At 36.3% G+C, this 12,830-nt stretch overlaps 1 protein-coding gene across 1 annotated transcript in view; it reads left to right on the forward strand.

Annotated features, from left to right (window-relative positions):
* USH2A (usherin) overlaps positions 1-12,830 on the forward strand; it is a 399,365-nt gene that overhangs the window by 325,086 nt on the left and 61,449 nt on the right. Inside the window, exons 55-59 of the mRNA XM_085300119.1 lie at positions 171-278; positions 799-982; positions 1,692-1,849; positions 8,701-8,859; positions 10,030-10,192. Of these exons, the coding sequence (XP_085156245.1) occupies positions 171-278; positions 799-982; positions 1,692-1,849; positions 8,701-8,859; positions 10,030-10,192 (772 nt within the window). The remainder of the gene's footprint in view (positions 1-170; positions 279-798; positions 983-1,691; positions 1,850-8,700; positions 8,860-10,029; positions 10,193-12,830) is intronic.

Here is a 12,830-nt window from a genome sequence, read left to right on the forward strand (position 1 = left end):
TATTACTATTTCACTATTTTTCAAATATAAAACAAGAATGGGTCATATCTTAAGTCTGCAAAAATACCAAAAGTTATTTTTCCCTTAAGCCCACTAATTTTCTATCTACTGACAATTCTTGGGATGCCTCATGTCAACATCTTAGTCTAAACTTTGTTTRCTTTTTCTAGGTCTGCAGCCATACACTAACTACAGCTTCATGCTTACCGCATGCACATCTGCTGGGTGTGCTTCTAGCCAGCCACTTTCAGGTCAAACATTGCAAGCTGCTCCTCATGGTAAGAGAAAAAGCATTTTCATGAAATTGAAAAAAAGATGGTCACTTGTATTTTCTGATGGTTTAAAAAGGTGCAAAACRCATTGTCATCCATGAAGCTATAATGTATAGATTTACACAGGAGAATCTGTCCCTTTKGTTGGAGTATTTATGCTCAACACACTCTTCATACTGACACACTCTTATTTCTACTTTGTTTTTGTGACAATTTTCCAGGTTCATCTTTAAGTTTGTAACGGTTAGAATTAATAAATGCATATTTTTAAAAATACAAATAAATATGTAGAAGCAAGTGGCCAAATAAAGGCTGCAGCTTTTGGCCTCATTCTTCATTAATCTGTACCTTGTCTAGTTATTTAGATTTAGTGTAGATTAAATTCAGAATGTGTGTTAAATTCTGTCATTCCCCTCCGGCAATGTTTTATGCCTCTSTTACCTTACTGGGAGCAACAGCATAAGAAAAGTAAAGAACTTGATTCTTCTGTCATGTGGTTCAMACAGTGTCACTGCAATGTTAACAGGGGTTTGGCCAGAACCTCGCCATGTCCTCGTCAGCTCCACCGAGGTGGAATTCTACTGGAGCGAACCAAAGAAACCCAACGGGCTCATTACTCGCTATCGATTGCTTCGTGACGGAGAGCAGGTTTTCTCGGGTGGCAGTAGCGACCTGAATTTCACAGATGTTAACCTGGAGCCTAATAGTAGGTAAGGCATGCGAAAGAGCTTTAGTAGTATGTAAGCGATGTTCTAAGTGTGTTATCACCTGTTGACGAAAGGTGCAAGAATGTGAGGTGCTTTTTTAACAAGAGAAAGATCTCTCCTGTTACTAGGCAATCACTGAAAGATTGGTAAGGAACACTTTCAGATGGCTTCAAAAGTTGGCATACCTTAATCAGATGATGGTTCTTTTGTTCTTTTTCTGATATTAAGTCATTTTGACTCAAAGGTGAAGGGAGACTTGTTTTCCTTGTGGGGTGGTAGGGTTAATTGTCTTTTTTTTATTCCCCTCGTGGAATACGCTCAGAAAAATTTAAGTCTTTATGTAGCAGATAGAGCTGTACATGGTTTATAATGTTTTTGTGAATACAGAACTACTGACTTAAAAATAGCAGCTGCTAATATTATTAAGCAGATCATTCTGAAATTGGTTTTGACTTCTTCCTTGGCTGACACTTTTATGTCTTATTTAAGCCATTGTGAATTTTAGTATAAAAAGTATTAGCTTGACAAGCAAATAGTCACTTTCCTCATCTTAAGCAATCCTAAAGGTGAAAATGTTTGCTAACACAGTATTTGTAGTGTTCATTGTATAGTCTGTTCACTTTAAATTGATGAAAATGGAAATGTTCTAATACTGATATGCCTAAAGCTTCTAACGGTAGTATCTACCGGTTCTCTTTTTGTGTTTGTGCAGATATGTTTACCAGCTGGAAGCCAGCACTTGGGGTGGCAGCAACACTAGTGATAAATACGTTATACAAACACCAGCAGGAACACCAGAGAAAATTCATGTCCCRTATAATGTCACAGTAATTGATGCTTATTCTATATTTCTAGCTTGGGACATGCCAGGTAAAAATGTATTCCTATGGAGTACTTTGTAGCAAAATGAAGGAAAGGAAAAATTAGGATATTCAGGCAGGCAGCTGAGCCATTCTGTTTTTTTCCTTTGTGTTTAGTTTTAGTGTTTGTGTGATTTAAATAACCAGTATATAAAGCTACTGCTTCCTCTAGACATATTTTTTATAATATTGACCTATATACTTGACATAAATATTGTGAGAATTAGGTAATCAAAAATCTGTGTATTAATTTGATCTTGTAAACTATTACTAAGCACAAGTATTACAGAAAGAACAATTACTTTGAAAATAAGTTTTCTCTTCAGATCAATCTGAGATATTGACAAGGAGAAGCATTTGGGGTTGCCGACGTCTTAATAGTTATACTGTCAATTAAAATGCCAACTTGATCTGCAGGGGTACAATGTTGAGTTCTTTCAACAAATGATATAAGAGTGTAATGCAGAGATCCTTTGCTCCCTTTGACCTGATATAACAAATTTCATTCAGCATGGCACCATGGAGTTATGTGGACATATCTTGCAGGAGGGTGGGTTAGCCAAGGCCCAGAAATATTTTTCCCCCTTAACTCTTCTTCCAAACATCACCAGGTTGTCTTGGCCTGCTACAGAGGTAGGCTAAGAAGGCATTATTGAATAATAGCATTTTTGTTCTGTCTGAGACTGTGCTCCATTTCATTAAAGTAGCTCGCAGATTAAGTAATATGTGCTTTACTGATAYGGTGGTATAGTTATTGTGGGACAATGAAATCTGTGTAAATGGACAATTTTCTATCTAATGTAATTCATCTTTAGCAAAGTGCTTTCTAGTTCCTAGATATTAGCATTTCCAGCTAAAATTAGGTCATGTTTTTAGAAACTTCAATCATGTTTGCATTCTACAGTAACAACGGTGTTTTATCAATTAACTCTCCCAGGGAAGTTTCTGATGTCTCCTCTTCCTGATTATTTAAGATGTTCTCACCTTGCAGAGCAGCCACAGTAGAGTCAATGGCATTAACAATAAAGTCACCTAGAAAATGTATTTTGCCTTCAAGGCTGGGATAGCAAGCATTGTGGCAGTGCTTAGCAGCATTCACCRTACCCATTTAAGCAATGATTAATAAATCTATAATACCCTGAGCTGTCAATCTTTTAGTTTTCAGAAGCACAAAATCCATTATAGAAATGCTATAATATATGAAAAAGATTAAAATCTTAAATTAAACTTTTCCCACTACTGCCTGAAAGGATTTAGAACCCAGCAGAAGGCAGATGAATTCGAGTGGCACATAATCTGCAGTTGATTTTATTGGAAAATGACTCATACTGTATTACAGTTTTGATAATATAATTTAAGGTCCAAAATATGCAACCACATTAAAAATAGATTTAAAACATAAGACTATATTGCAAAAGCGTAGCTTTTAAAGAGTGGGGTGTTTCCTAGGAAAACCTGTCATCATTGTTCTAGACCTGTTCTTCTGCAGTTGTGTGAATTCCTGTTCCCCACAGTAGGTTGCAAGCCTGCATGGAGAATCACACTCTGTGTAGTACACTTTGTTATTTTGGAATTAAGATATTGTATAAAAGGTTCATGTATTCTTTAAGCCACACAATCACAGGGGTGAGGAGGAGATTGGACATTATGACCCTGCAGAGGATCTGGGTTTAATGAACTCGCACAGCTGTAGGAATCATTGTCCTCGGGTAGAGATGGGCACATGTCCTTCTTCCCAGGTGTTGGATGCTCTCCAAACATGTATCTCACCTTCCTGACTTAGTCCTTTCCTCTCAGACTCCCTTTTATGGGACCTAATCTTTAGGTCTGTAAGTATAAATAAGGGACTGTATTTCATGCAGTGCACTTTTGGGGAAAATGCTTTTCCATTTATCAAAAAGCCTCAGGATCGCTAGCTAATTTTCCTCTTAAGACTTGGGGAGAGATACACATGGAGATTTCCTTTGGAGTTTCTAATCTTCTAGAATGGCATACATCCCATTGACAGCTCCTAGGTATCCCTACCTATGGGGCCAAATAGATTCCCAGCTCAGTAGGATTAGCCTGAAGGGTCTTCAACTTGTTATCTTTATTTATGTCATTGTGCAAAGTAGTTACTTTTTTGATCTATTTTTGATAGTTCTTTTATCTATTTTTTATTATTTTACTATATTAAAATAATAYAGATTTCTCTTTTAAATTCAGAATACAACTTTAATTATAAGGGTTGGCAGCCACTCCTGGAGAAGACAATTATTTAAATTGATATTGTCTCCAGGAAAAAAAAATGCTTTTCATTAATAAAATTTTGCTGGGAGGGCAATTGGTCATAGTGTCTTCATCTCTGTGGACATCTAGGATCCTTTGGCATTTGATCTGCTTGTCTCCTGTAGTAAATTTGGATCAAATATTCATCCTCAATACATCAACAATATATTTAAATCTCTAACTTTACACATGTATAGCATTTCAAAACTCCTGACTTTGCGAAGCAGCACGGTGGCCGAGCAGTGGTTAAAGTGATGGATTCACAAAAAATGTTTGACACACCTCACTCATTATGGAAAATAGGACTTTATTTTCTGAAATAGGTATCCCATTATCATGTGTTGCATTGCCTCAGCGCACAGACCTCAAATGAACGGTACATTTCACTGATACACTACAGAAGGATGTGTTACAATTATTATGGAACAACTATTAGTAGCATGGATAGAAGCTGAAAAGCAGAATGGAAAAAAACCCATAAATCTCCTGAGGCATATCCATAAATGTTAATGATAATGCAATCCTGCATTTCAACGCATTGACCGCTTTACTGGTCCTTACCAGGGACCTGATCCTTCTGAATGCCTTTAGTTGCTGGTAGTGCCATGAAAGATGAACACGCTCAAAAGACACAGGATTCTGTCCTCTGCTCCTGGGTTCCTTGCTTCGTATGTTAATGACCCTTTGGATTAAAATGTCCTCTTTCATCATGTTGTGGCATTCTGCTTCCCTCCATCAGCATCCGGATTGCTCAACCTTTAGAAAGCGATGGTTACATAACATATCTGGATTTCTATTTTATTCTTGTTGAGATCCCACTTGGTATTTGAATGATGTATTTATTTGTCTTTTGGTTTGTTTTCCCCATTTATTGGGGTTTCTGTTTTACTTCAGAGGAATAATCCAGCTGACCTAACAAAATGCCCCGACTTTTGCTAAGCCAATGGAGTGATTTATTTCTTAGTGTAGGTGAGTGTTTTCTCCATGTCACTGTAGGCCAGATTTTTCAAGCTCGATTTCCAAAGTTCTTCATCTTGAAAGTGGTCAGCATTTCCAGCTTTTATTGTCTTCAGAGACTTGCTRGGAACACTTGATAGAATCAGAATAAGACACCTGGATGCGTATAGCTTAATTGAAACACTTAAGCAGATAAAATACTTTTTAACTGTGTAATGTTAAATGTTAAAATGTTACTTCGTGATTTATTCTCTTATCTAGTTTTAAATAAAAAACATGACATTCTTATTTTAGTATTTCTTGACTATAGCTGAAACAGTTTAATTGTTTAGCTTTAATTGTGATGGAGTTTCTCATCATACTAAACAGTTTTCTAGCAACTGACTTCAAACAGATTTTTGGTTACCAGTCTGTAAAACAGACTGTGGCTTTATTTTCTTGATTCTAGGCATCTTATGCTGCAAATTCTGCTTTATGAGCTACCCTAGTTTTGAAGTAAACAGGGCCGTCAAACCTAATTTGCGGAGTTTTGTGCAGAATTGTCCRTTAAACATTATCCAAATATGCCCACAAAAAACGAGGTTTAGTTTGATTGACTTGTCCCATTGCAAAGTGTGCACCTGCTGTGAAATGAAGTCAGAGAGGAAAAAAGTGGAATAATTTAACTTTTTTATTTGTAAAGATAATCAGGGTTTTTCTGATTACATCTTAACTTCATAAATGTTAAATAACCTATCAGCATCTAGTTGTTGTAAATTATGAAAAGGAGTATTGCTGGGAATATTAACCGACTAAATCCTTGTTCTTTAGTGAACATGAAAATGTGTTATGGCAGGTTGTCATTGTGCTCGTGGTAACTTTGACACCAAATAACAAAACTGCCATTTGCACTTAGGGTAAATTGGTTCACTTGTGCTTTTATGGTTCCTTTTATTCTGACATAAATTTATGAACTCTGGAACTAACCACGTCGTGTGGTTTCCCAGCTGACTTTAACAAATATGCCCATTTCATTTGCTTCAGTCATCAGAACACACAAGGTAGTTGTTTCAGACTGGCTGCAGATGCAAAGCTTTTTTGACAATATTCTGTATTGTATGAGTATGATTTTTATTTTTTAGCTTATAAAGTGGTATTTTGATGTTAGTTTTGGGCGAATGCTGGGAAAGATTTCCACTAAATGTTGGTTATAATTTTTCAGGGTGTTTTCTTCAATTTATTTACAATTTCATGCTCACTTCCTGAGAATTTTTTTTCTGCTGAGCATATTTACTGTTGGTATCATTCCAAATACATTTGCTGTTATGAGAATTTCAAGATTTGGGGATTTTTTTAGCATTTCTACTGAGATACAGGCTGAAWGTTAGACCTGGATAAGTCAGTTATTTTGAAATAGGTGTCCCYTGCTCCATAGGGATAGCTGGATTCAGCTGTCCATGTTGGTATTTAACCTGCCTTGGGAAGCCAGGCATTCCAAGAAGTGCCATTCAAAGGCTTCTGTGAATTTCTGCTTAGAATAAATGCACCAGATCAGACAATTCACAAAAGTGAATTAAATATCACTTTCATAAGATAGAGGACTTTTCTATCTGAAATATCTAGTCCATTGTAAGGACTGGAAAAGAAGGGGACCTTAACTCATTATCAGGAAGAAATAAAATGTTTCTATTTGATTTGCTGCCTAACAATTCAAGTTCTTACTTTAGGATCTTTTGTTCTGTCCTTTGCAGCCTCTCCAATTACAGAAAACAAGGTAGTTTCGGTGTAATAATATATCTTTAGTTAAAGGTATGATTATAAAATGCAGACTCAGGTGTTCTTTACCAGAAGTTTTTGTCTTCTATATATCAGAGACATAAAATCATTTTCTTGGTTTCGGAAGCCATCTACTATACTTCAGGATCACCTCTCAGAGTTTTTCTTTGTAACATCCTGCATAACTTTAAAAGCTGTTATTTCTATTACTGCATTCTGAATGACTGGAGTTTTGTGTTTTCTTGAAACTTTTACACTGGAATTTGTCCAGTTTCTGTCTCCTCCGTTTGTCGCTTCCATTTTATCAGTATCTTTTTTCTCCTTGAGAGAAAACCCAGCAGTTGAATAAACTTGAGCAGTTGAATAAACTTGAAGCCACTCTACTTCAAGGCTAATCTTTAGGCTTTTTTAGTGTAATGGCATTTCCTTTGTCTAGTGCCTGCTGAGAAAACACRTTCTTCTCATTTCTTTGGGATCTTTCTGTTCTCTTCTGAGAGATGTAAAAACTTGATATTTCACAAACATTTTTCTGATCTTCCAAAGAGCATCAACTGTTTATGGTATCATAAATTTCTTCTGTTTTTTTTTTTTTTTAGTTAATGTGCATATTCATATTTAATTAAAAATCCTTTTAAAAGATACACAGCAATGGAAAAAATTACTCTTATTAATTACAGGATAATAGTATCAATCTAAATGCTTTATTAGAAAAGCACCAAAATCACAACTGGGAGTAAGAATGGACTTGTTTGCCAAAGTGATGAACGGGAAGGTTCTCAAGACAGTCTTGAGGTCAAACCTCAGAACTGCTACAGGAATTTGGTTCTTAGTGCAGTTAGGCAGACAGCTCTGTGACATCTCTAGTAGGGGTGCTCTATTGAGCACTACACTGGAAAACAACCACTATAAATAACTACTGTAAACTACTATGATGTTTTTGTTAGTTTCCTGGATWATTCTTTCAACTATAGACTCCGATAAGGAAAAGAATATGATTCAGACAATAGCTGGAGGTTCTCTAACTTTCAACATTAATGGATCAAGGTATAGAAGGACAGGCAGAGCTGCAGCCTAATGGTAGTTGTCCTCTGTGTAGTCTTTGAAAAAAATAATGAAAGCCGTATGAGAGGAGACAAGAGAAGATCCAGGAATCTGTGCCAGTCATTCTGAGGGGATGGCATATGGCTTAGTTGTTCTTTTGGAATAATTGATTTTCCAGCTTCTCAACAGAACTGGAAACCTAGGAAGTGACAGGATGGGAAGAGGATTAGAGGGGAAAAAATGTTTGAATTAAAACAAAGTGGTAAAAATTAGTTTCATTTTTCTTAGACAAAAACTAAAACAAAATATTTTATATCAGCTGATTTTTTTTTGGGGGGGGGATCAGGCTACTGCATTATACTTGAGTAGCAAAGTGGGCTAAGAGTATGAGAAACATTCAGATACTACTGCTGGGCTAACAAGGTATAATTTGCTAAACTGTGGCAATTTAGTTGTTTGATCGTATGACTCAATACACAAGCAGTGTTTAGTAGCTGTTGCTTTAAACCCTATGCCTCCAAAATAAGGAAATAACAGATGCCTGCTTCCCAGTCATAAGACCCACTCCTCTTCCCAGAGGTGGCAATTGCAACAGTTGCCTTGMTTGAAGTGGATTTTGATTTTTAACYGTCTTTAGAACTGTAATGTCCGTATTCCAGTTGTGATCTGCAGATTTGTTTCAGTGTATATTTAAATGGGTTTGGTTTCTGAAAGAGACAGTAGGCAAAATCTCAAGAGGAGCTTGCACTTAAAATTGCATGTGATGAATGCATCTTTGAATTTGTCCTGCGCTGCTGTTAGTATTTCAGATAATCACTGGTCATCTCTTTTTCACAACAGGGATATTCATTGCCAGTGTGCCTTTGGAATACAATATCTTACTAAATGCAAGCAGTCCCACTCTGCTGGTGAAGCCAGTAGGTCGGGCCCATTCTGGTTTTGTGGATGGCCTAGATCCCTACACCCTCTATGAGATAAGGATACAAGCATGCCAGAATGGTAGGATGATTTTAAAAGACTCACTTGTGTGCCTGGAAGAGAATGGAAATTTGCCAAATAGATTCAGCTCAGCAAAGCAGATAGCTAAAATCTTATTTCTAAAATGGTGTGAAATGTTTATCTAGTAAAAAGAAAGCGTAACACAGAATGGAGTATTAAATATTTCTCCATGTTGTATCATTAATATTTTAATGTTTTAAATTGAGATTAAAAAATTATTTGGGGTAATATGTGCCATTATATTAAAAGCTTATCACAGATAATATTAATAATATTTGAAAATGTGCCTGCACAGAATAAAGTCAGTTCTGTAGCAGTTCATCTGCAAAAAGTGGTAATCATAAAGAAACGAGAGAAGAGCCCAAATACTACATAATCCCTTGAATTTAATGGAAATTTTCAAAATCCAACTGAAATAAATTTTTCTAAAATGACAACTAGGAATTAGTTCTCTTCTCACCTGCACTGGTGTAAATCAGGAGYAGCTCATCAGTCGAGCTGCGCTGATTTAAATGAGCATTTACTAATGTAATGAAGTTAAATGAGGCACCATTTCAGCAGGAGTTTCTTTACTCCACATTCGTCTGTTTTCACTGTATTATCTGTTATTTCTGGTAGATTACTTCAGAAATGCTCAGTCCTGAACTTCATCTCATAGAAAGGTTTATGCTAATGGGAGAAATAAAGGAATTGTATGACTGCTGTCATAGCATGTCAGAAACATCCAACTTGGATACTCCAAAGTTTTAATTATTTTAAGCTTCTTACCTTGATATTTGTATTATTGACCTGGGGACTCTGTTGCACATTCTAAAGGCAATTCTGGAAGCCTAGAGAGCTTTGTCCAGGCAGTACAAGAGTWGTGATTTGACACAGACAATGTTTGAAAGGACATTTTAATAATTTTAACAGGGAATAGAATGCTTAACCAGTATTTTATTGTATTTTATTTTTTCATCAAAACCATTAAATGTTCTCTTGTATTTTGTTTCTTTGTGTGATTTGTTGTTTTCATTCAGTAAATGCAGCTATCGTATAGTCCATTCAGTAAACGTAGCCATTGTATAGTCCAGTTGGAAAAAGTGTCTTTTCTTGCATTTTCAATTTTGAAAATCATTGTYTTTGTTGAGGAAGACACTCTCATTTCTAAGCAAACTTCTGAATCTGTAGGTGGCTGTGGAGTGGGTGGTCGAACGTACTCAAGAACTGCTGAAGCACCTCCGAGAGAATTGAGCCCACCTATCGTTAAAGCRGCTGGGTCTGCGCTCATAGAAGTGAGATGGTCACCTCCTAAGAAACCAAATGGCATCATTACTAACTACTTTATTTACAGGTAAATGTTTTATCACCTCATTTGGTCTTACTGAGGTGTACGCTTCTCTACTCTGTGATATATTAGCAGTTGAAAAAAGTGTAGAAGATGTAAATGGTAAAGTTTGTCTGATTTCTTGCCTCTTAACTACTAAGATAAAATACTAGTCTGGGAGTGCAAAGGTTGAGAAAAAGAGCTGAGACAAGAATCATAATCCTTATCTAAAAATGGCAAAAAGTAGCTGAAAATATATTTTAAAAAAATCAAAGGGACAGACAAAATTGAAAGATAGATATTCTTAAAGTATGTTTATGCAGACTAATAGATATTTTCATCTGTGTCATGTGATAGACAATTGAGGAATTTGGAATATAAACAGGAGTTATTCAGTGTTGATGAAAAGATTTTCAAAGCCCCARATGGTATCTGGATTCTTAACATAGRTCAATTTTAAGAGAGGAATTGTGTTCCTATTTATAAGTAATTAATCTGCAGTAAGATAATAGTGCAGCTCTATTTTATACAATCTCTCAATTAAATTACATCTATTTATGTCTCTTGGTGCTTGTACTCAGCTGCCCTGTCTAGGTGGCTGACTGACACATCCTCGTTGCTGGTGCTCTGAAATTTCCGAGCACTGCATGATGACTTTTCTATGTAGATAGCTCTGTTAAGGGAAGTATCAGCACAGCAGAGCTGTTGTGCTGATTGCCCCTTTGAAGCTAGCAGAAGGGACCTTCTTGAATAGCTGCAGAAAAGAGGACAGAGAACTCAAGCCATGTACTGGAGAGAGATTTAAAGTCTGAGTCAGGAGTTGGTTTTCCCAACTCCAAATCTGCCTTGCAAACCTGCTGGGCTGAACCTTCCCTTCCCCACAGAGTTTGCACTAGCTGGACATTTTRTTGTATTGGAGCTCCAGCTAAGAGGGAGAACCAAATTACCTATTGGGAATCAGCAATGATGATTAATATAAATTCACTTTTGCCTTAAACACATTAGTAGCCTCTAAAAATTCCTGCTCTCTTGCCAAACCTTTTAATCTGCTCTTTTATATTTTATAATTGTCTGACCAAAAAAAAAAAAAGAAAAATCAAGCCTCTTCCCTATATAAAGAGAAATAAAGTATCCATTATAGCCAAGATATGTCTTCACTCTGTTGGTTTTGTAAATAAAGCTGATGATTACTGCTGCTATTCCATGGCAGCCATAGAAGAGGAAAACAGGAAATATAATGCAGAAAGCCTGCTTCAATGAAAAATACTGTAAATTGAATTTGACAGGATTTGATGGCATTTGATTATTCTAGTCACAGCCAAACAATGATATAAAGAGTAATATGAAACAGAATGTGTTACTGCCTAGCAGACTCAAAAGCAATAAACCTTCCTCCAATGTGACACAATCACTTCACAATCATAATTGTAGCCTGTTTGATACCTCTGAGTACAGCAGAAGGGCACTGACTGACATAGATACATTTTGTTTTTTATTTAAAGTGAAATGAAAATGGCGCACTGGGGCTCCAGATACAATCGTTATATTCACCTACATAGGCATGAATCACTTGSCAGTTATTTCAGCTGAAGTTTAAATGTGCTTAGACAACAACAATATCAAATCTTTCTCAGATAGCTGCAAAAAAATCAGAAATGGGATGTAAGCACATAGTTCTTTTTCATTTTGTAGCCACACATATCCTTACATTGTTATAGCAGCAAGACTGCAGTATTTCTACAGAAGGTTATGGCATGTAATTTCTTCTTCATCATGTGCCTCTTCCTTACTGCATCACCACCAAAATAAACTCATTTAACTCAAAACCTGGAATGTTTGGGGAGCTAGTCTGTGTGCAGAGCTTCACACTGAAATGGCAGGACTTGTGCCTGTCTCTAGAGTCACAAAAACACTTGCAAGTTTGCAGCCAATTTGTTAGAAAATAATAAAAAAAAAGTTAGTTTATGAAAAAAAGGAATGATAACATTTTATTTGTTTAACCATTTTACACATAGATCTGAGGCTTTTAAACTTTTGTAGCAAGGACCACAACTTGGAAGAGATGGTGAATGAGAGGAGATGTGGTTTATGAGACAATCACCCAATCTACTTCTCTCCCCATTCATCATGACGTAACGTCCCTGTGACAACCACAGCAATTGCTAGGCTGGAAAAAGAATGTTATGAAAATAGGTGATGTATTTCTTGCTGTATTTTAATAASATATAGGTCACATCAGCTAATGGAACTGCTCTTTGTCGACCACCAGCACGCACTGTGTGGGAGGCACGTGAGACGGATCTTAAAGAAACATTACCTCTAAAATTATAAGGGTTTTAGATCATAACTGCCTTAAGGGAGCGTTTGCATTTCTGTGAAAGTCTCTGTGTCACAATCGTTAAGATTAAGTTATTTAGTATGTGTATGTAAGTGGGTTTGTAATGTAACTCTCATTAGCTGAGCAGTCCTGATGGGTAAGAAGTAGCAAAAAAGTTAGCAGGCAATTTTAAGACACAGGAGATGTCTCCTGGCTGTTGACTCTTCCGGCTGGCTGTTTTGGGACTTCTAGGAAATGGATCAATTTAACTAATTCTTTATGATGACTTMAACACCTGTCCTTATATACTAATTGTGAGCTACACCAAATGCAGACATTTCAAGGCAG

The sequence above is a fragment of the Rhea americana genome, unplaced genomic scaffold, assembly GCF_003343005.1.
Source record: "Rhea americana isolate MKP2758 unplaced genomic scaffold, rheAme1 scaffold_160, whole genome shotgun sequence".
In the NCBI taxonomy this organism is placed as follows: Eukaryota; Metazoa; Chordata; class Aves; order Rheiformes; family Rheidae; genus Rhea; species Rhea americana.